The 22773-nt window shown below is 35.9% G+C and overlaps 1 protein-coding gene across 1 annotated transcript; it reads left to right on the top strand.

Moving 5' to 3' along the window:
• Positions 1–6924: 6924 nt before the first annotated feature.
• Positions 6925–15118, top strand: LOC100893003 (E3 ubiquitin-protein ligase TRIM8-like). Its single transcript, XM_030995689.1, has 2 exons — positions 6925–7172; positions 12738–15118. Exon 2 carries the CDS (start codon positions 12751–12753, stop codon positions 14617–14619), a length of 1869 nt encoding a protein of 622 aa, XP_030851549.1. The 5' UTR covers positions 6925–7172; positions 12738–12750; the 3' UTR covers positions 14620–15118.
• Positions 15119–22773: the final 7655 nt, after the last annotated feature.

The following is a 22773-nucleotide window of genomic DNA, read 5'->3' as shown; positions in this document are numbered from 1 at the left end:
TAACCTTATGGTTGAAAATAAAAAAAGACTTTAACTGCATTTCTATTTTCCACAATGGCAGATTACACAACACACCCTATTTTTAAGGCAAAATTTAATTTTTAAATACTTAATAAAAACTTATTTAATTAAGTAGTGCATTTTGTTGTCCAGTATGTGTAACATGTTGAGAACCATTTAATACTGTTTTTCAATCAAGATTATTCCAATGTTTTGTGGATTTTCATTTACAGAGATAAATGTATCTTGCTGTTTTCTTTATAGCTAATCAACCAATTCAAGGTTTATTTTAGGAAAAAATATATAGAATACAATGATGCACATGCTGCAGCTAAAAAGCTGAAATGCATGTGTTTAAAACTATCGAGGATATATAAATAGAAAAGAATATCTATTCACAAAACATATCTACATTTAATGAAACCATGAAAGTTAAAATACTGGTCTGATTTAAAAGACAACTGTTCAAATGTACAAATAAAAATTATCTGAGTTCAGATAACAAACTGGACACAACATTGAGAATCTTGCCTAGAGTATTTCTGTTCACTGTAGCATGCATGTTTAGGTTTCTTTACTTGTTATTAAACCAGCAAACTGTAAGTAAACTCTGCCAAAAAACATGGCTGCAATTATATTAACTGAAAAGCACAACTACTTGCATGTAAGTGCACATATGGGACTAGACGTTCTAATGTGTGATGACTGGTACTTGGTCAGGACTACTAGCTGAATTTCCTTCCAATTCCTTTCTTTGCTCATCACTTACATGTGTAGCTTTATCAATTATTCTATGAGAACTGTTTAGCAGGTATATATTTGTAGTCCAGATAATGTGTTGGGGCAAGCCTTGATATATAAGTGCTATCATTAATTCAGATCATTACTATATTATCATTATTAGATGCTGCTTGTAAGTATCGGCTTGTATGGTGATGTAGATAAACAGTATGTGAGAGAGAGTGAGAAAAGGACTCTCGGTAATATTTCTTTAGGGTGTGTAGTGTAGTCCTGAAAAGGACTGTTGGTGTAGTCTTGAAAAAGACTGTTGGTTATCTTTCTTAGCTTATAGTTCTAAGGAGAACTATAGCGCTTGGAGAGGAGTATTATTAAGCACTCAGTGTGAGTTTTATTCTATGACTGTAGATATCCTTTAACCAGCATACATGTATGTTTAAAATTGTAGCTCTTCCAGTTTCTAAAAACCAAACCAAACCAAAAGCCTGTCTTTGATACAATACATGTATTATCTTTGTAAAATGAGAGTCTCAGAGAAATATTGAGTTGATGTACATGTACTGTATGTTCATCAGAAATATATTAAATAAACATATTATTGTAAAGGTTCAATTAAAATTGCAATTATTAGCACTTTCCGGATCTATGTATAAAATCAATATTTCTCTACACAAAACTTTTATTCCAGGTGCCTTCTATGATCATTACAATGTAAATGCAAAATATATTCCCTGACCAAGGGTACTGGGCATGTACCAATATCAGATTATTTCATTCTAGCTTTCTTTTCATTTAACCCCCTCTTCACAAGTTAAAAATGACTGTCGCCACATTGTGTGTAAAAGCCCCCCTCCCCTCTGTTCTTAATGCAGGCTTGGGTTCAGGGAAAACACTCTGTTACTCAGAGAGAACATTATTTATTGGAGGCCCTGTGTATAGCATTTAGCAGAGTCATACCCTATGCACGGTAATATGCTACACTTCTGGCAAAGAGCATGGGTATAAACCTGGGGATGTTTCACAAAGATCCTAAGTTGAACTTATCTCTAAGTTGGACTTAATAATTATGGAAAACCGTAAACATCTTTAAAAATATTTCATAAAAGTTGTTTTAAAAGGCATAAACTGTTGATTCAAATCATTCATATTTTCTATTATCAAGGAGAGTTTGGAATTTATGAAAAGTCTTAATACTTCAATTTCTACTTTTGAATATATTTCATTTTAAGGCTACATACATGTATATGGCTCTCCAAAATGTTTAAGCCCAACTTAGAATCTTTGTGAAACACCCTGGTGTTTAGTGTGCCTGTGTACTGGTCATCTACTCACAGATCTTCGTGATAGGCTGCATAGCCCTTTGAAGATTAACAGAAGAAGAAGAAGAAGAATATCTTAGATCTGGATCAGGATGGTATCATAAAAGTGACAAATAGCTATGGACGTATTTCGAGTGGAAAAGAATCACATTATAATACTTTCAGACAAAACAAAATTAGTAGATCTACAATGTACATCATCCAATCGACTATATCGATTTTCATTGCACAACAACACTTACAAGACAAAGTCCTCTTCACCAGACATATCTGGGTAAATAGAATGATAACAATATTACAACGACAGCAGATTGTTATGTGCAGTCGCATAAAAATGGCCAAGTATTAAGTAAACATACCAATTATTATGTACACTGTAACCAGGGTGGAAATGATAGCATGTCTCGTAAATTATTATAGTGGAGCATGCACCCATACAATCAAAGAATCAGAGAACTATGATAAGTCATCACCATTTCATGATACAACATAAAGAGACAGATAGTTATGTGTCTGGTGGATAGGTTGTGTATCCGGAGAGTTGCTTTAAAACAGCAATTTCAAGAAGTTTACAAGCAATATATCATACATCTTCTAAGACTTACAGTATGTTGGACAATATTATGAAGGACAAATATGCAAGATATTGATTGCTATTGGATGATTATTTTTGGTTACTTGAAGGAAAAAGAGAAATTTGTATGTTGAATTATCAGATGTCCCGACACCCAACTCCCCCTCATACATTGTTGAAAACGTAGATAAATTTCATATCAGGCTGATTTTCTTCAATGATGCATTGTGGAAGAAATATTTCTCTCTCTCCCTCCCTCTGCTGAAAGAATCCAGGGTCGTAAACAAGGAATTTGTGTTTATATTGAAATAAACAATTACTCATGTCATCGTATCTGTTGATTACCTGTTTGACTTGAAAGTACATGTATTTTTAAAAGATGTAATATTATTTCGCCATGTTCACAAGAAATGTTAAATGTTCCTGAATGATTTATCAATTTCGGAGCCAGTGAGGAAGGCATTTTATCGTGTTATACAGTATTGATGCCTTTCTGGCTTCAGCAGATATCAGTTTAACCCCTCAACATTTCTCAATGTGTCATTGCAGGAGGTATACTTTAATCGTGTATACATGTACATGTGTGAACAAATGTACTGTTGAAAATGTTTGCATGGTAATAAAAGAAGTCCATTGCTTTATTTGGCCTAGACTATATTAAGAATGATATTCTCAGAAGTTCTTAGAAGGCCAATACTATATTTATATACTAAGAAAAATATTCTTAGAAGTTCTTAAGAAAAATGACAAATGCATACATGTAGCAAGAGTAAAATGATTGTCTATTTTCATTGGGCCATATCGCACAATACAAATAACCATAAAGGATAGGTATTTTCATAAGTTGTGTAATTTTCAAAGGCATTACATAACATGGTGTTCACCCGTCATCCTTTGGGTCGATTTATCAGCATGTGTTTTCCGAAGTTAGATCATTTTTGAAAAGCTCCTTTTCTGAATAACAGGCATGCTATCTGTGATATTTCTATCTTAATTTCTTTAGAACAAAATAATCATATCACTTGATTTTCATTGGTCAATTATACATTAATTTACAATTCAAATATGCAGTACCTCCAGGCCATCATTATAACGATGAAAAATATACTTGTATTCTATGAAACAAGCTTAGACTTCAAGTACCTGCTTTATTGTACCAGTGCTGGGACTGATTAACATTATTTCAGCTAGTATCTCAGCTAGTATTTTCCAAAGATGAACATTTGCTGTGAATACTTTTATTTGTTGTTTCTCTGATTCAAATATGTTCAATCATTCATAAAATGGTATGATCACATAAAAGTCTTCAAGACAATTTTAATGAAAATTACATTTTGCTTCGATTTCTGTCAGAGTTGGTGATGTGGTGATTTGTGTTGGCCTAGCAGTGGAAATTAGGGAAGATGTTCGTATAAAGTACGTGTATTTAAGATGAGGGTACTTATTTTTAATCATAATTTTTCTGGGAACTATAAATGTTATAATTAACATGAACCGAAAAGTATGAAAGAAAATTTAAACTAAATTTGGATTGACCAAAGTTCTGAATGAGTCTCGTGGAACCTCGACACGAATGGTTCATTCTGACCGCTAGCTAGGATTATAATATTACAGTTAGAATTACTGATATGAATCATCAGAGCTAAAACGATATAGAATAGGTGAAGTTTGAAGTTGTTGAAATTGAAGTCTGTTGTTCTACATTTTTGTTGATCCTTTGCAGGGGCGGCGGAGCGCTTTTCCAGGGGGGGGGGGGGGGGGAGGGGGACCAACAAGAAAGGGGCACTTTTGGGGGAGAAAGTGGAAATATACCATTTTTAGAAATTGGTATATACCCCTGCATTGTGATTACCTTATCAGGGATGATTCCAATATATGTTTCGCTCTCTACATGGTCCAAGATAATGCTTAAGCATCATGATTTGCAGTTGGGTTTGGTGGTTTGAATATTCATTTGCAAGCAAGCGAGCAAAAATTTTAAGATTTGTGAGGTCGCAGTGCAACAAATTGCATCTTATAAAGAGGGAAAACAACCCTGATAGGGTTTTAAGAACAATCTAATCATGAAAGAATGAAAAGACCTTTGATAAGAAACAAAATTATATCAAATTTAAATCCGAGATTTTTGGGTGAAATTTAAAAAATAAAAAAAAAACTTTGGTCGCTTTGAATTAGGAGTACATTTTATGGTGAAAGGGGGCATTTATTTTAAGGGAAAATTAAGGCACTTATGAAAACGGAAAAGGGGCACTTATTACCGGTACAAAGGAAAGTGGCAATTTTCAGAAGAAAAATGGCACTTATTAGAAAGAATAAGGGGGCCTTATTTCAAAGTTAAAGAGGGCACCTCTCAAATTTGAATAAGGGCACTCACCGGAGATGAAAAGAGGCACTTACAAGAATGAAAAGAGGGCAAAGAGGTAATTATACAAGAGGCGAAGGGCCACGTTTCAGATGTGGTAAGAGGCACTTCTTGTACCTGAAAAGGGACACTCACTTAAGATGAATAGGGGCATTTTTTACAAAGGAAAATGGGCACCTGTCGAAGAAAAGGGGCACCTATTAGATTTTGATCGAGTCCTTTATCAGAGATGTGAGAAGGGGCATTAATGAAATGGGGAAGGGGCATTCATCAGAGATGAAAAGGGGCACTGATTACAAAATAAAAGGTCACTTATCTGTAATAAAAGGGGCACTTAAACTATGTAGACAGGGGCACCTTTGGGGTACTCTATAAAGTGGGGGAGCACTGTGCCTCCTTCCCGGGTCTGCCGCCTCTGAAAGTTTAAATGTAAGCATTTTAAATCTACATTGCGTCGTCACATATAGTCAGCACACAATCTTGAGCACGGAGGGGGGGGGGGGGGGGGGGGGCTAACGTACGTTACTCAATCCAAATATAACGTTTCTTGCTTCGACAGTTAGAGAGGGAACAAAGGGGAAAAGAGAAAATAGTGGAAATGGTGGTGTTTTTTCATCAAAATACATATATATGCTAGAGCGCCAATATTGTTAGCCATGTTAGAGTATGGGGTAATAATAGTGCGGAGGGCTATGCATGCAGTACTCTTAAAACTGGCAGACATGAGCTCTATAAGAACCCACTATTATTACTATTATTATTATATCGGTTATTGTTTTCATAAATAGATCACCTCTCTGCCCAAATCGATGACGGTTCTCAAAATATCATGCAGTAATTTCACTTTCGAGCTACTCCCACCCCCATCCCCACTGCCTCGTAAGTCTATGTTTAACACATATCATGAATAGGCTTACGTGGTATTGAAGGGGTGAAAAACCGCCGCCCCCCCCCCACCCATTTCTCATACCTAAACGGGGGTACTCATCAGAGATGAAGGGACACTTCTTAGAAAGATAAATACACTCATTATAGGAAATGGGCGACCATAATGTTTGATAGGGGCATTTCTTAGAGTATAAAAGGGAGCATTTGAATAAAAATTGGGGAAGGGACACTTATTAAAAAAGTTAGAGGGCAACTTATTCAGAAGGGAAAAGGCACTACTTAGAAAGTAAAAGGAGCATGTATTAAAGTAAAAGAGGCATTTGTCGGGGTAAAATATGGGTACTTCTCACACTTGAAATGACGCACTTATTAAGGAGGAGAAAGGGGCATTTATTACAACTTGTGCAAATGGGGCACCTATCAGATTAAGATAGGTGCATTTATCAAAATAGGTTTTAGCTCAGGATAGTAGGGTTAGGATTAGATGTATTATTGGGTCAAATTAAGGTATATATAAAAAAAAAAATTGGTAATAGGGATTTTGACCACGGGGCACTTTTCGCCGGTTCTTGGACTCATACCCCCTGGACAACCGCCATCCGGATAACCACCCCTAGGGTAACCACCCGATAGGACATCTACCCCTAGGACAACTACTTTCTAGGATGACTAACCCCTAGGACAAATACCCCCGGATAACTATCCCCTAGGACAAGTACCCTTCCCCCCAAGACAACCATCCCCGGCCCAGACAACTACCCCGCGGACAATTACCCCCTCCCCCCAGATAACTACACCCTATGACAACCAGCCTCTAGGACAACTATTCCCCCGAAAACTATTCTAGGGGATAGTCGTCCTATAGGGTGGTTGCCCTAGGGGTTAGCTGTCCTAGAGGGTGGTTATCCTAGGGATGCTTATCCGGGGGTTGTTGTCCAGGGGGTAGGTGTCCGGATACGCTTTTCGCCGGATAATGTCGCGTACCGACCCCTACGACAATCGACACGCCAGTCATTGGGAAAACCCGCTATCGGTGGAAAAACCCAGTTGTCATGATAATAATGAAAATCACATGACACAGTATTCTATTTTTAGCAGCTTATCTGTTTATTTTCTCCACCCTGTGCCTTGTAGATACATGATATCGTATATGTTATCATAAATGCGTATGTTTTGCAGACGGTAGGTTGCCACTGTTTATTTCGGAAAAAGCTACGCTTTGATAATTGGAACATTTGCTTCCTGCATTTTGAAACATCCATATGCTTTCTGCAGAATACGGCCATTTTTGGTAAGTCGGTTATCTCAGAACAATCCGATATGCATTATTACAAGTGAATCTAATACTAATACTGTATTATCTTACAGGCACTGTACATGTTACACTTTATAAAAAAATTAAAAACAAATTGATTCGAAAAACCAATAATAAACGAGTTGAATTTTGTTTATTATGATGGAATGCTTATCAGTTATGATGGTATTCATGATTTCGTAGCGTGAGACGATCGGATAGATTTTTGTAATCTTATCTTAACATGGGGATGAGCTTTAATGGATGAGCTTTAAATTACGTTGGGCTGTATTCAATCATCACCACCACCACATTAACGATAATCTCAAATGGAACATTAATACCTCAAGCCAGGCTCAAATGTACTTCAATTTGTGCCTCATTAACTCTGGGTCATCTTCATGCAATATATATTATATTACGTCTATGTATATCTAGTGTTGTTGTTGTGGTGTTTTTTATACAAAGGGCATAAATGAATTTCTTTTACTGTAATTTTATTTGATTTGATTTCATTTTATTTTCTTCTGCATTCATGTAAGTACAAAGTTTTTCGATAACCATAATAATATAAAGTACAATAAGTATTTTTCTGACAATGAATCATAAATAAGCAAATACATTATAGGCTATATAAATTGTTATTTTCAAAAGCGAAATGAAAAACTGTCATAAATACTAAATTTCCTCACACATTATCAAACATTAAACAAAAATTGCGGAAGAAGGACTGTTATTGTAAGCAGATTGCTTGATAATACGACAGCCCCAGACAAAACTCATGAAATAGATTAACACATTTATTCAGCAGAAACGGATAGGTAATTGAAAATACAAATTTTGATTATGGTGATATTGACAATGCAGATGATAATGATGATGTTGATGATGAAGATGATGATGATAATGTTGATGATGATGACGATGATGACGATGATGTTGATGATGACGATGATGATAATGATTCGAATGAAAGAAGTGGTGACATTATGATAAAAAACTGAAGAGTTAAAGAGTTGACACAGAAATTTTACCTTGAATATTCTGATAATAACATCGTTTTAAATTTGGCCTTAAATGGGTAGAGGGAGCAACATGATTTAATAGATTCTGGGAGAGAGTTCCATAGTTCAGGACCATGGTGTCTCATGGATGTATGGGCAAGAAGTAATCTCGGGTTTACTAGATGAAAATTTGAGGAATTACGGGTAGGATAATAGTGAACGGCTTTATTCATAGTGTAAAAGTTTTAAAATGTAAGAGGGAGCATATTATTTAAATACTTAAACATGATCAGTAATCTTTGTAGCGAATTTATGTCGAATACTATGAGGGTGTTTAGTTTGTAAAATATTGGACTTGTGTGAGATAAAAATGGTGAACCAGTATATTTACTGCATGCTATCTTTTAATATTGGACATTATTGTAAATGTATATAGCAACTACTTCGTAAAATCAACCTAGGATTTTTCAATTGTCTTGTCTGTGAAATATGGAATATGAAAATGACGTATTAAAGATACTATGTCCCATTTGCAGGGCCAACAAAATGAAAAGGTTAAATTCCATTGGCATTTGAAAGATAACACTGATTTATAGATCTTCCCTCCAAACGAAAGAGCTTGAAAATGTCTTTTAGTGGGAAAATAACGAGTATTAGTTGTCGAATCGACTTTAGTGGTTGCAATCAAATAAGTAATAGTCTGATTTTCAGACCCTTGTACCAAATGGTCGTACGTTTCGTGCTGCGCAAAGATTCAATCGTGTTAATTTTGGCCATTACAAGAAGCGGGATATTGATGAAGAAAAATGCTCATGTACCTTAATTCACAGCTCATTTATATTACAAAAGAAACAAAAGATTTAAGTCAGTCAGTCACTCAATAGTTTCTAACAGTGAAGTCTAGAAAGTAAACTGGTTTCCTTGCATAATTTGAATACTAGGACACTACTAACGTTTGAATTTGACAGATAGGACATACGTGACATATTCATAATTCCTGCAAAGTTCAACTGAATTTGATGTTGGCTGCAAATGGGACATAGTAGGTTATCAGTCAAAAATAAATACTAGACTTATGAGATCAATTGTGAACTTGCTTCTTAACCTGCAATCTACACACTCTTAAAATGTTGGGAAAATTAAGTTGGGCAACCATTTAAAAAAAAATGTTTTAATTACATGGTCGAGCATGGGATCTTTATTCACTGGGTGTAAGCCAAAATTACTTTACAAATTGACATTACGCCAATGAAGCCCAACGTTCAAATTTAAACACTGGTTGATATAAAAATTACCCATTTCAAAACTATTTTATCCAAGTTCTACTAAAGAGACCTGGGCAATTATTTAATAATTTGGTATGTATGAACCAATGCTACTAAAGTGGGGACGGGTAAGGGTTGCCTAGACTCTAAAAAGTGCTAGGCCAAAAGTTGCCCAATTTTTACCCAACATGAGGGCAATTATTACACATTTGGAATATTGATAAACAGTATCATGCAACAATCGGTAAGATATACAGGGCCCACAGTATGGAATTCTCTTCCATCCTCTCTCACACAATATGTTTACTTAAACTCATTCAAGAAAAATCTTAAAATATATCTATTATCCCTTTAATTTGTTTTAGATTAATACCTATTTCAAAATAAAATATATAATTTGTAAATTACCATAAGAGAGAAAGAAGGGGGAGGGAGGGAGGGGTTGAATAAATCCATGTTTTTATATCTGTGTAATTATTTATTCAGTTTGTTTAAATTAATTTAACATAATGCTCATGATTTGTATATTTTAAACTGTCTGTACTTTATCACATGTATATATTTGTTTGTTGTTTAACGGAAATAAAGTCTTTTGAATTGAGTTGGATAAAAAGAAAATACCCAAATTTTAACCAACAAAAATTTACCCAACCAGAAATTCACCCAATTCTCACCAAGATGTATAGCATATTGGACAGTATTTGAGCAAATCAGTTGGATAGAATATTTTATTATTGGTAGAAAATAACCCAACTGTTGGACAAACATGGCCCAACTTTGATTTGCCTAATAAAATTACCCAATTATTTCATCGATAACTACATAGTTGGTAGAAAATAACCCAACTGTTGGACAGCATTTTTCCAATATTGATTTGCCAAGTAACACCTACCTAACCTATTTTGTTTACCTTTCATTAGGTAACTTCATATAGTAAATGGTTGGGAAAAAATTATCCAATTATTAACGGACAAAATTGCCAAGTAACATCTGCCCAACTTTTTTTTTTTACAGTGTAATACTTCTTTTTTCTTTTTACCAAGTTGGGTAAAGTATGTTTGGTTAATAATAGTTGGTCAAAAATTCCAAGTGATGAAGATGACATTTTTGCAAGGTTAAGCTCTACCTAAATATATAGGATAAAGATAAGGCCTAACAAAAAAGATGTTGTATTGCCAAAACATGGGTTGGTCTGTCGGAAATCTTTTTTCTTTTTAATTAAAAACTTTTGTTTTCTTCTCCCTCTTTGGGCTGATATTTCTCAGTTTGTAATCCTTTAATATATTTTTCTCTAAAAAACGGTTAAAACGTTTTTTTTAAAGCCGACCGTAGATTTCAAGATTTGGGGGTCGGTCACAAAGGGCAATACAACATCTTTTTTTTAAAGGCCTAATATTCAATGTTGGTCGGTCGATATCAGTGGTAATTGTTCAGCAATATGCACATTGCTCAATGTTTTACTGGGTAAACAATACTAGTCAAGTCTTGCTCAACAGTTTGTGGGTTATCATCCCGAACCATATAGCCATGATACCATCCAATAGGTAAAACGTGGCTAAATTAAAGATAAGCATTGAAGAAAAGAAGGTTCTCCAAGTACTGGGGCAAATATGCAGCGGATGTCTTGAACCAGTGGTTGGGTAAAATTTGCCAAAGAGTTAGCGCCGAACAAAACTATGAATAGTTATGCAAATGTTAGTAGTATTGTTTGGGGTCGGTCGATTAACTGTGTACGTATGGTTTTTTTCCTGTAAGGAAATAGAAAACATATTTTTAAGACTAAGACAGTGTACACTTAACAGTCGATTAAGAGAGTTTCAGTTCAAACTTATACATAATATATTATATACAAACCATCACCTCTTCCGTTTTGGTCTTGTCTCGACTAACTTATGCTCATTTCGCGAAAAAGATGAAGAAACATATAAACATTTATTCTATACTTGTGAATTTGCACAATCAGTGTGGGAAATGTGCACGAGATTTTTAGACTTTGAAATACATAACTGTAGTTTGGAGGAAATTCTGTATGGGAAAGAGGAGAGAAATAAAGGAAAATATCAATTAATGAATCATGTTTTAATTCTTGTTAAATATCTGATTTATAGAAATAGAGAACTTAAAAAACCACCCTCTTTTAATGAAATAAAGAATAGTATAATAGGGGATAAAGTAGAAGAAAGGAAATTGGCAGCAATGAGGGGAACTCTCACTATTCATTTTTCTAAATGGGAAAACCTGAGTATTAGACAAACAATTGGAACCCAGAGCCAGTCGTCCACCGGTTAAGAGGGGGGGGGGGGGGGGGATGGGGATAAGGGAGAGGTCGGGTAGGGTAGGGTTAACAAAAAGAGAAAACTTTTCTCTCAGGACAACAGTATAAAAAGAAGTATAAGTTGCTACATTGTTAAAACAAAAAAAAATTGGATTATACAACTGCATATGTTTTCTTTGAAAATATGAATTTTTGTTTCAAATATGATGTATAGGAACTAACTATGTAAGTTTCTTTTGAAGCCGTTTGTAAGACAAAAATTTATACTGATTTATAATGTCATCACATTTGCAGTGAGAGTTACATATGATGATTGTAATTTGTACTATGATTATAATTTGTTTCAAGAGAGAAAAGAATAAAAACTGACCATAAAAAAAAAAAGTATCACTAGACACATCCTAAACTCTAAAGGGCGTACATAAGAGCTTCTATTTCATATGAATGGCTGTATAGGATAGTAAAGTAAGATTTAGAATGGGATAGTTTAGGTAAGGATAATATGGGTGAGGTTAGCACTAAAAAACACATCAGGGATAGATATTTTACAGATTTGAATGGATAAGCGGGAGAACAGAACAACAAAAAATGGGGAAAATTTGCTGCCCATAGAACAAAGCATTTTGATTACTCAAAATTGTGTGTAGTGGTGGTTGTTTTATCTGACTGCTAAGAAAGCAACCATGCTTGTTAGTAAGCAACCAGAGGACCGATGGCTTTAGGTCCTCTCCGAGAGACCTGGTAATCAGGTTTAATGCCTTACCAAAGGGCACCGGCGCATCGCCTTGGTTTCGAACCCAGGTCGCCGTAATAAGGGGACCACTGCTCTACCAACTCAGCAACTGAGCTATTGCTAATTACTTATCGTATTTCGGTATCCTGAACGCAGGGTGAGGAAGAAATCCGACTTTCTGAATGTAGAGGGGTTACGTTACGTTACGTTTAATAAGCCATATTAGGGATCGTACTGCCAAGCCCTTTGTTGATTTTATGTTTATCATGCCTTTTCTTTCTACAGGTGAAATACCAGAATGGCGACTCGAATCAACGACCTGCTGTCACAGAATCTTCAGTGCCCCATATGCCTGAACATCTACAAGGAACCAACGCTGCTGGCCTGCTCGCACACCTTCTGTAAGGGATGCCTTTCTCGACTTTTCAAGTCTCAGCAAGAAAGCGCTAAGATCTCCTGCCCAGTCTGTCGCAAGTCCACGGCTGTCCCAAGTAGAGATGTCAGCAACCTTCAAATCAATATTCCTATACAGGCTATGGTCGAGGATATCAAGAACCAGAGTCAGATCTGCACCATCTGCAAGGACAAGCCCCTAGCTGCTACCTACTGCCAAGAGTGCGACGACTTCATGTGCGTCGACTGCTACAAGACCCACGCCAAGTGGGACAAGTTCTCCGGTCACGATGTGGTCAAGGTGGATGACATCATCTCGGGCAAGATCACGACCAAACATCGACGAAAGTGCAAGAAGCATCGGTCGGAGGTTGAAGAATGTTTCTGCGTCGAATGTAAGAAGTATGTCTGCTTCCGATGCGGTATGATGGAGCACACTAAGGCTGGCCACAACATCCTGGAGGGAATGGAACATGAAGATCAGCAGAAGGAGAAGATCCATGAGTTACAAAACAAGGTTGATGTCAAGAAAGGCAAGGTGGACGACTACATCAGCTTCATTGAGAAACAACAAGCAAAGCTGCATATCGTCCAGGAGCAGCTGACCGACGAAATCAGCCAGACGTGCGAGGAATCGATCCAGCAACTGAAAGAGAGGAGGGACATTCTCGTCGAGGATTGTAAGAGCCGTTTGAATGAAATGAATAAAGAACTTCAGGGCATGAAAGATGAGAATAAGTTAGAGATGGGTCAGATTGAAGATGTGGGTGCTTTGGTTGGGAATGGAGTGAAAGTACCTCTCGAAGGTGAGGCTCTTGCTGCCCATGAAACCCTCTGCCAGGACCTGGAAGAGATCCTTGCTAAGGGTGATCCTGATTACAGCAAGCCTAGGGATACTACCAAGCAAGGCCATAAGGTGACCTTTCAGCGTGTACGCTGCCAACAAGCAGGCCAAAACGAGCTTGATCTGGGCAAGATTGAAGAAGCTGAATGGAGTCTAAAGAAGTCAACTGACTTTCCTGTCAAGGATGCGATCAACTGTATGGCATCTATGCCAGATGGTAGAATAGCCGTAGGTTCCCGCTTTGGTGGACTTGTTCTGGTATCTTCGACTGGCTGCATGCAGTCGACTGTCATGAAGGATGTTGCCATTAGACAAGTCGTATTTTTCCCAGATGGGAATGTCGTTGTCAGGGATATCCACAACAAGATCTCCATGTACTCGAAGTCATTCGTAAATCTCGATGTATCTTTTGGCCAGAGTTTCAGTAGTGATAAAGGTGGGTTTGGTGGTCTGGAGGTTGATACGAAAGACAACACCATCCTCTGCAGCTTCACTAAGGTGAAGAAGTTGTTGATGTACAAGGCGATGGGTGGGAATCCAGTGAACAAGATTCAATACAACTTTGAGCCTCATCAGATCTTTACTCTGCGTTCAGGAAGAGTCCTGGTAATGATCAATGATTTCACTGTTGGTGTTCTGGATGCAACAAAAAGCACCATTGAATTTCGGGTGACCAAGGACGGGAGCTACGCGAGCCCCGCTGTGTGCTTGGATGGGTCTGTTCTCATTGCTTGGGTTGATCATACCAAGGGGTTCGTTTCCATAGAGCAGTACTCACGTGAACTCCATCCGATTCGGTCCTTGATAAGAAATGTCAAGATTGCAGTTCCTCAGCACCCTTACTACCATCTTCGTGAGTTCTTGACAGGGGAACTTGCCTTCTGTACTCCTGATCATTTGTACATTTTCAAAAAGACCATTTCGGCTTGATTTCGCAGTGGCTTGATCTGATTAATTCCAGAGTGACCACTGATGAGGCCCCTTTTGAATACTAGTGCGACTGTCGAAGCATGATCTACCATAGATATATTCCCTCTATTATTATGCTTTCCCTGTGATGCGCTGTCTTATGTTGAAAGATTGTCGTTCTTTTCTATAGAATTAAACCTCGTGTCCTCTGCAAACCATACCCTGTCAATCAGGTCTACTTCTTTCGTCTACTTTTCGTTGTACCGGTTTGAAACCACTTTCAGGAAATGTTTCCTGTCTCTCATTGGCAGGGGAATTTAGTTCTCTCTTATGGGTTCAGCGGTGTATATTTCTTTCGATATGGAAAGAAATCATACGGAAAGACTTATACCTATTCTCAAAGAATGTCTATCTGTTTATGATTGTTATCGCTAATTTGTCGTGACTAGTTCGAGGCCCGGCCCCCACTCAGGGGTCGGAATGACCGCATGCGTGTTGCCAAAATGTCCGGTAAAGGGGTACTTTTCGTGCGACAAAGTCCGGCCCGAGAATTGTAAAAAAGGGGGTGTATTTGACTTTTCACCCGGAGATTTCTTTAAAAAGGAATGTTTTTCCTTTTTTTTCTCTCTTCTCTTTGGACTCCTGAGAAGTTATTCCGAATTTAGGGGGGTCTCCAAGGCAGGAAAATCCCGCGAAAAGCCCGCGAAAGGGTTCGGAAATGTTGGCAGTCCTCAGATAGGGGGTGCTTTCAAAAAGAGGGAACGAGCATATGCGTACCCTAAATAACACTGAGTGGGGGGGGGGGGGTGGGGGGCGGGGTTCGAAGCCAGCAAATATTTCTCTCCTGTGATCTTGGTGACCAGTAAGCACCCGTGATGCTGACGGTTGTCCTGAGAAAGAGCCCGTCAGACTATGCTTTTCGTGTGGCAGATCCGGGATTCATGGGGGTCTTGAAAACCTGTCCCCTTTTTACGAGTGTTAGAGGTTCTTAGGGTGTCTAATAAACATTCTAATATCCTGTTTTCAAGTCCCGCATCAAAATTGTCACAGTTAATACTCGGGCTAAACTGTATCTACTCATGTATTTTGACGTCCTCTAAACTGTATCTCCTCCATGCATGTTGACGTCCTCTAAACTGTATCTACTCCATGCATTTTGACGTCCTCTAAACTGTATCTACTCCATGCATTGTGACGTCCTCTAAACTGTATCTACTCCATGCATTTTTGACGTCCTCTAAACTGTATCTACTCCATGCATTTTGACGTCCTCTAAACTATATCTACTCCATGCATTTTGACGTCCTCTAAACTGTATCTACTCCATGCATTTTGACGTCCTCTAAACTGTATCTACTCCATGCATTGTGACGTCCTCTAAACTGTATCTACTCCATGCATGTTGACGTCCTCTAAACTGTATCTTTATACTCCATGCATTGTGACGTCCTCTAAACTGTATCTACTCCATGCATTTCGACGTCCTCTAAACTGTATCTACTCCATGCATTGTGACGTCCTCTAAACTGTATCTACTCCATGCATTGTGACGTCCTCTAAACTGTATCTCCTCCATGTATTTTGACGTCCTCTAAACTGTATCTACTCCATGCATTGTGACGTCCTCTAAACTGTATCTACTCCATGCATTGTGACGTCCTCTAAACTGTTTCTCCTCCATGCATTTTGACGTCCTCTAAACTGTATCTACTCTATGCATTGTGACGTCCTCTAAACTGTATCTACTCCATGCATTGTGACGTCCTCTAAACTGTATCTACTCCATGCATTGTGACGTCCTCTAAACTGTATCTACTCCATGCATTGTGACGTCCTCTAAACTGTATCTACTCCATGCATTGTGACGTCCCCTAAACTGTATCTACTCCATGCATTTTGACGTCCTCTAAAATGCCAAGGCGTCCATTTGAAGATTTGTATTTCACTATAATCGTGATTATTATACCACCCTATCAGGTAAATTGCCATGTATTCTAAATCAAATTATTTGAGTGAAAACAATAGCATGTATCACAAGGGTTACCAAAATCGATGTCGGTGCTGTATTTGATGTCAATTTGCAGTTTTATATTGCATACAATTATGCAGCTTACAGTATGTAGCAATCTTTATCTTTATCTTTTGTTGTATCTGTGTATACATGTATCTTTGGCTTTAAAAAAAAAATCATTATCATCTTTATCTTCATCCTTATCTTTATCTTTTATCTTTTATCATTTATCTTTTATATGTTGTTGTTTTAGTTTTAATGGCGTGTATCATTCATTTATGAATATTTTATCTTTTATTTTGGTCTTTATCTCATCCCTTTCTTATTATTAGTCCAAACTAGATTATGTTCATGTACACAAGATATTATACACAAGATATTATTACCAAGGTTAGGGGATGTTAGAGGTGTAGAGGTTATTCCGCTTGCTGTCGAATATGTATCCTGAACACGTCTGTCTCTAAACAACAATTGCTAACTTGCAAATACATTGAAAGAGTATGGTTGTTTATTTTTTTTCATTGTGATAAACGTTAATAAGTTTAAATAATCACGAGATAACGATGTCTTAATGTCTTAATTAAATATGTTGAGAAGTTTTAGTTTTATCCAATACAATAGTTGTTGTAGATAACGCTTAATTGACAAATCATCAATCATAGTTGCATATTACAAACAGATCGATGAATATTTCAAGTATTCACCGCGAAACTGAAGCAAAAGAATTAAGTAGGATTATGGTTCATTTTAGTCTCGTGTGTGTGTTTGTGTTAGTTTGAATATTTTTGTATGTATTTGCATGAGAGCTCATCAAAACATATAGATAATGAAACATTGTACATTTCATTATTAGTGCATCACATTTATACTGGTATAGTTTGCACGAGCAATCATATGGGATTTCGTATCTAGAGAATTTGAAGAATGGAGTTTCTGGGATAAGGGAAATATATTAGTGAATCAGTTGTACCCATAAAATTTATGATTTGTAATTAAACTAAGAATTTGTTGTTGCCGCTGTTATTGGTAAGGGTAGATCTGTTATTTCTATATGATGAAAATCAGTCGTTGATTATATGTATTGTATTTTCAATTTCAATTTCAATTTCAATTTCAATTTCAATTTCAATTTCTATTTCAATTTCAATTCATTCATGTTTCCAACAAAACATTACAAATCAATTATAAGCAATTAAAACAAATGTAAGAAATACATGTTGGAAACAGAGGGGTCCGCTAAAAAGCAATGCTTGTACAAGTGTGAACACCTTAAATGATACTTAGGAATAATGAGTGATTAAATTAACTAATCCGTAACTACAAAAGGAACTACAAAATAGGGGAAAGAAAAAGAGGGTGCCAACAGAGACGAGAAAGGGACAAGACAATGCTTTACACGACAAAGATAGAAGAACATGGTCATAATACAAAGAGTAGACAATTCCAAAAAGAAGTGAGCGATCGGGGGGACAGAAAATAATACTAAATGATGAGCTGCATGTGAGGTTGAGAAGAAGATAAGGAAAGAGAAAGGAGATAAGCATGAGAAGGCACAATATAATATATAAAATTACATTTTGAGTCAGCGAGTGGAGAATGATCTTGTATTAGACAAAAGCAATGTATTGTTACAATGAGTAGATGGATTATATTATGTATATGATATCGATGTACTGCGAGGACCATTGTATTTTGTATTTGTATTGCATCTATTTAATCATGGTTAAACCTTATCTTATCTAGAAACTGATTTTTCAGCAAGGCCGTGAACAGTAGCTCAAATTTAACGATACATGAATACCATATTTTAAAGAAAGAAGTCTTTGAACTAAACTTCTAAAATTTTGTCTGATTTATTTGATTTCATTTGAGAATATACGATATGCATAATATATGATATATACATTGTTTGAATATTTGTAGGATCGCGGTTGTCACTTAGCAGTACTTTCATTTGTGCCATTGAAAATTGTAACCATTAAATGAATTTGCCATTACTCAAAATGTACAAAGTGTAGATTTCCATTCATTAAAGTGTAAGCAAAATGATTAGACAAAGCTTGAAAGATGTATGTAAATTTATTTGTATGTAGCAATATATTGTTTGTCATTTAATAAGATAAGGGGGTAGGGAATGAAAAGATGAGATTGAAAACTTACGCCTGGTCGAATTGTGATATGATAAAAGGCAATGATGTGATTTAATAATGGAGTGTATGATGGATGGGGGTATTCAATTATACTGTTAGTGTTTTTTGGTTATAAGTCACTTTATTCATTTATATTCATTAAAAATGGGTTTTAAAGAAAAAAAAATCCCCCAAATGACCTTTAAAAATGTGTAGGGATTTCGAGACTTGAGCGGCACACCCCCGTCCAAACCAAATCTGAGTACCCCCCTCCCCCGGATTTAATGATTTTTTGTTTTCATAGGTTTTTATTCATTTCTCTCATAAAGAAAAATTGTACATTATTTATAACATTTTATTCAAAATAACAAAATAATTTTAACATAGGTCTTAATAAATTTGCCAATGAACTTTTACATTTACATACAAAAGTTACACATTTACAGATGAAAAATATTCAAATAAACAAAATTATATTTTCACCAAAAAAAACCTATTTTCTCGACCAGTTTGATTATAAATCTCAAATTATTTCTTTTCCACAATATTCTGTTAACCTATATTCCTCTTCAATTTCCTTTAGAATTATATATATATATATATATATAAAGAGAAAGAGCTAGAAAACACCTACTACCCCCCGCCCCACACACCATTTAAAAACATAACAAGTACAACAGTATACAAAACACACACCAACATAGAACGAACAAACAAACAAAAGTAAAAGAAAACGAAGAAGAAGAGAAAAACAAAGAAGAAAAAAAAAGTAGAGAAGAGAGGAAGGTCTGGAAGTTGAATATTGAGAAAATTAAAAACTGAAAACATTTATTCTAAACTTTCCAAAGCTTCCCATTTCCTTAAATGAATTGAAAGTGTGTCTCTTTCCAATGAAAGTTTTTTCTCTTCATTTCTATTTTCCAACAATCTATATTCTATTTCTTTTGCTTTTGGAGCGTTTCCCTTCTCTCTACTGTGGAAAATCATATATTTAATCAAAATCAAAATGTGGTTCAATAATTGCTCTGTTTTAAAAGTAGTGTCATCTATTCCTATATGAATTTCCTTCCAGGATAATTTCTTCAGAATGGGTAAATTAAGTCTATCTCCATATTTCCCCCAGACTTCCTTCATTATATTACATTCAAAGAATACATGTTGATAAGTTTCTTCAAAATGTTTGCAACATGAGCACAACCCATTTTCATGGAACCTGAATCTATGTAAATGATGATTTGTATATAAAATATTATGCAATAGTTTGAACTTAAATTCTCGCAGTTTACTACTTAAAGTACACATCCTTGGTTGAACATTGAAATGATAATAATGAACATCGAATCACACGATATTCTTATTTTTATTAGCGCATCTGTTTATTTTGTCTGCCCTTTGACTTATGGATAAGTGATTTCGTCTTCGTGTGTGTTTTGCAGACTGAAGGTTGCCACTGTATATTTCGGAAGAGCTCATCAATGTATACAGTTTGATAATTGGCACATTCACTTCCTGCATTTCGAAACATCCATATACAGTACAAGATTTCTGCAGAATATACAGCCATCCTTGGTAAGACGGTAATCTCTGTACAATCCGATATGCACTGTTACTATTGAATTTATCAGTGGTTTAATTTGTATACGCACTGTTTAACTTTATACAATTAGAAAAAAAGATTCGAAAAACTATAAATAAAGGAGTTGAAAGCAGGATTATATGATGGAAACACTTAGTGATGATGATATTCATGATTTCGTTGCGCGAGAAGTATTCTTATCTTGTCATGGAGAGCGCGACAACTTAATGTGTTGCAATGTTCAAAATGGATGAACTTTAGTTTACGCATAAGGCGGTATGAAATCACCACCCCCACCACCACCACAACAACTATGATCATCTTTGAATGAAACATACCTCAATTTGTGCCCCATTATTTGTGTCATTTATGTAATATATATGATATTAATTACGTCCATATAAATTATAGTGTTGTTGTTGTTTCGTGTTTTGGGGGTGGGGAAGGGCATATAAATGAGTTTCTTTTACTGTAATTATACCAACATGCTTTTAGTACATATTTTGATATTGAACATTATTGTGTATGTATGATAGCAACTACTTCATAAAATCAACCAAAGACTATTTCAATAGCCTTGTCTGTCACCTTTTGAAATGTGCGAAAATGAAAATGACGTATTAAGTAACCAGAATATTATAGGGTATTGAAATTGACTTTGAGTCGATTTTTCGAAAATAGTAGCGACTAAACTATGGTATATAAATCATTAAACAAATAAACTATATTATGCGTGTGTTTGTGAGAGTTGCTAAAGCGCTTTTAGAAATTGAGGATTATTAAAGGAAAGACAAAATGTCAATATAATGGAAGTAGTACCACACTTTGTTACATTGGCAGATGCGTATCCCTTTTATTGTTCCCCTTCTTTTTAAGGGTTATCAGTCAAAAATAAATACTACACTGATTGTATCAATCGTGAAATTGCTTCCTAACCTACAATTTACACACTCTTAACATTTTGGCGAAATTAAGTTGGTCAATCTCTGTTGTTGTTTTTTACAAGATCGAGCACGGGATCTTTATTCACTGGGTGCAAGCCGAAATGTATTTACAAATTATTACGCAAGGAAGCCTTCAGATATAAACATCGGTTGGTTAAAAATTACCGATATTAAAGCTATTTTAACCCAGTTCTGCGAAAGAGACCTTGATCAATGTGTGGCAGTTATCTATACCTAATAATTGGGTATATTTACCAATAGTACACGATACACAAGGGTTGGGGAAGGGTTGCCTAATACCTCTATTTCTTTTTATCAAGTTGGTCAAGTTTGATGGGCAAGTAAAAGTTGTTCAAAATATAACAGTGACAATTTATCCAATCTATTGCGAGGTTAAACTACCCCCCAAACATTGGATAAAGACAATATTCGACGTTAGTCAGTCGATATCAGTTGTGGTTGCTTAGCAATATGCACATTGCCAAATGTTTTACTGATTAATCAATGCTGGTTAAATCTTGCTCAACAGATTTGGGTCATCCTCCCAAACCATAAAGGTATCCAATAGGTAAAACGTTGTTAAATTAAAGTTAAGCATTACAAAAAGCATATTCTCCAAGTACTGTACTTGGCGAAAAAAAATGGCAAATGGGCATCGGATGTATTGAACCAATGGTTGGGTAAAATTTGCCAAAGAGTTTATGCCGAACAAAACTGTAAATATTTATGCATTTTTAGTAGCATGGTTTGGGGTTGGTCGATTTACTGTGCTTTCACTAAACACATCGTTAATCTAAAGGGTATACATGGCTGTATAAGAAATTGTATTCATATGAATGGCTGTATATGGTAATAAGTAAGATAGTATAATAAGATTAAGAATATGATAGTTTAGGTTAGGATAAGATAGGCTAGGTTAGGTACGTTACATTGCACTCATAAGCACAACAGGAAAAGATATTGTACAGATTTGATTGGATTAGTGGGAGAAAACTATACTATACTTTTTTAACCATGCAGGTCAGGGAAAAGAACAAAGGAGTTGGGGAAAAATTTGCACATAGAAACATAGCATTTCGATTACTCAACATCAAACTACTAAAGTCTAATTACTCATCGTTTAGCTATGTGATGAATTTCGGTAGTCTGAACGTAGTGTGAGAGAGGGAGAATCCGACTTTCTGAATGTAGAGGACTTGAAATCCAATCCAAAACTTCAGTGGCTGAAAAACTCATTTGAGAGTCGATTCCATTATTTTTAGTTTGAATTTTCACCACACCTCTAAATTTAGAGAGTAGAGAAGCGAAGAACAGTCAATGCATTCTGAAAACAGTAAGCATCTTCATCCAGAGATTTGCCCAAATCTATCTGAAATTGACAAACTTCATGGTAAAGGCATTTAATTAATTCTAATTAAGATTCCTTTCAATCGAGCCATTACTTTATTAGCCTTTTTCGTGATGAACTGCCTTTTCTTCCTACATGCCTTTTCTTCCTACAGGTGAAACACTAGA

Source organism: Strongylocentrotus purpuratus, unplaced genomic scaffold, assembly GCF_000002235.5.
Source record: "Strongylocentrotus purpuratus isolate Spur 01 unplaced genomic scaffold, Spur_5.0 spur5_contig_853, whole genome shotgun sequence".
In the NCBI taxonomy this organism is placed as follows: domain Eukaryota; kingdom Metazoa; phylum Echinodermata; class Echinoidea; order Camarodonta; family Strongylocentrotidae; genus Strongylocentrotus; species Strongylocentrotus purpuratus.
Note: the sequence above shows the minus strand (reverse complement) of the source record. Positions and strands in the feature narration are given on the sequence as shown.

Excerpts from the sequence above, each read along its gene's own strand:
- LOC100893003 (XM_030995689.1), top strand. The coding sequence starts at position 12,751 with ATGGCGACTCGAATCAACGACCTGCTGTCACAGAATCTTCAGTGCCCC.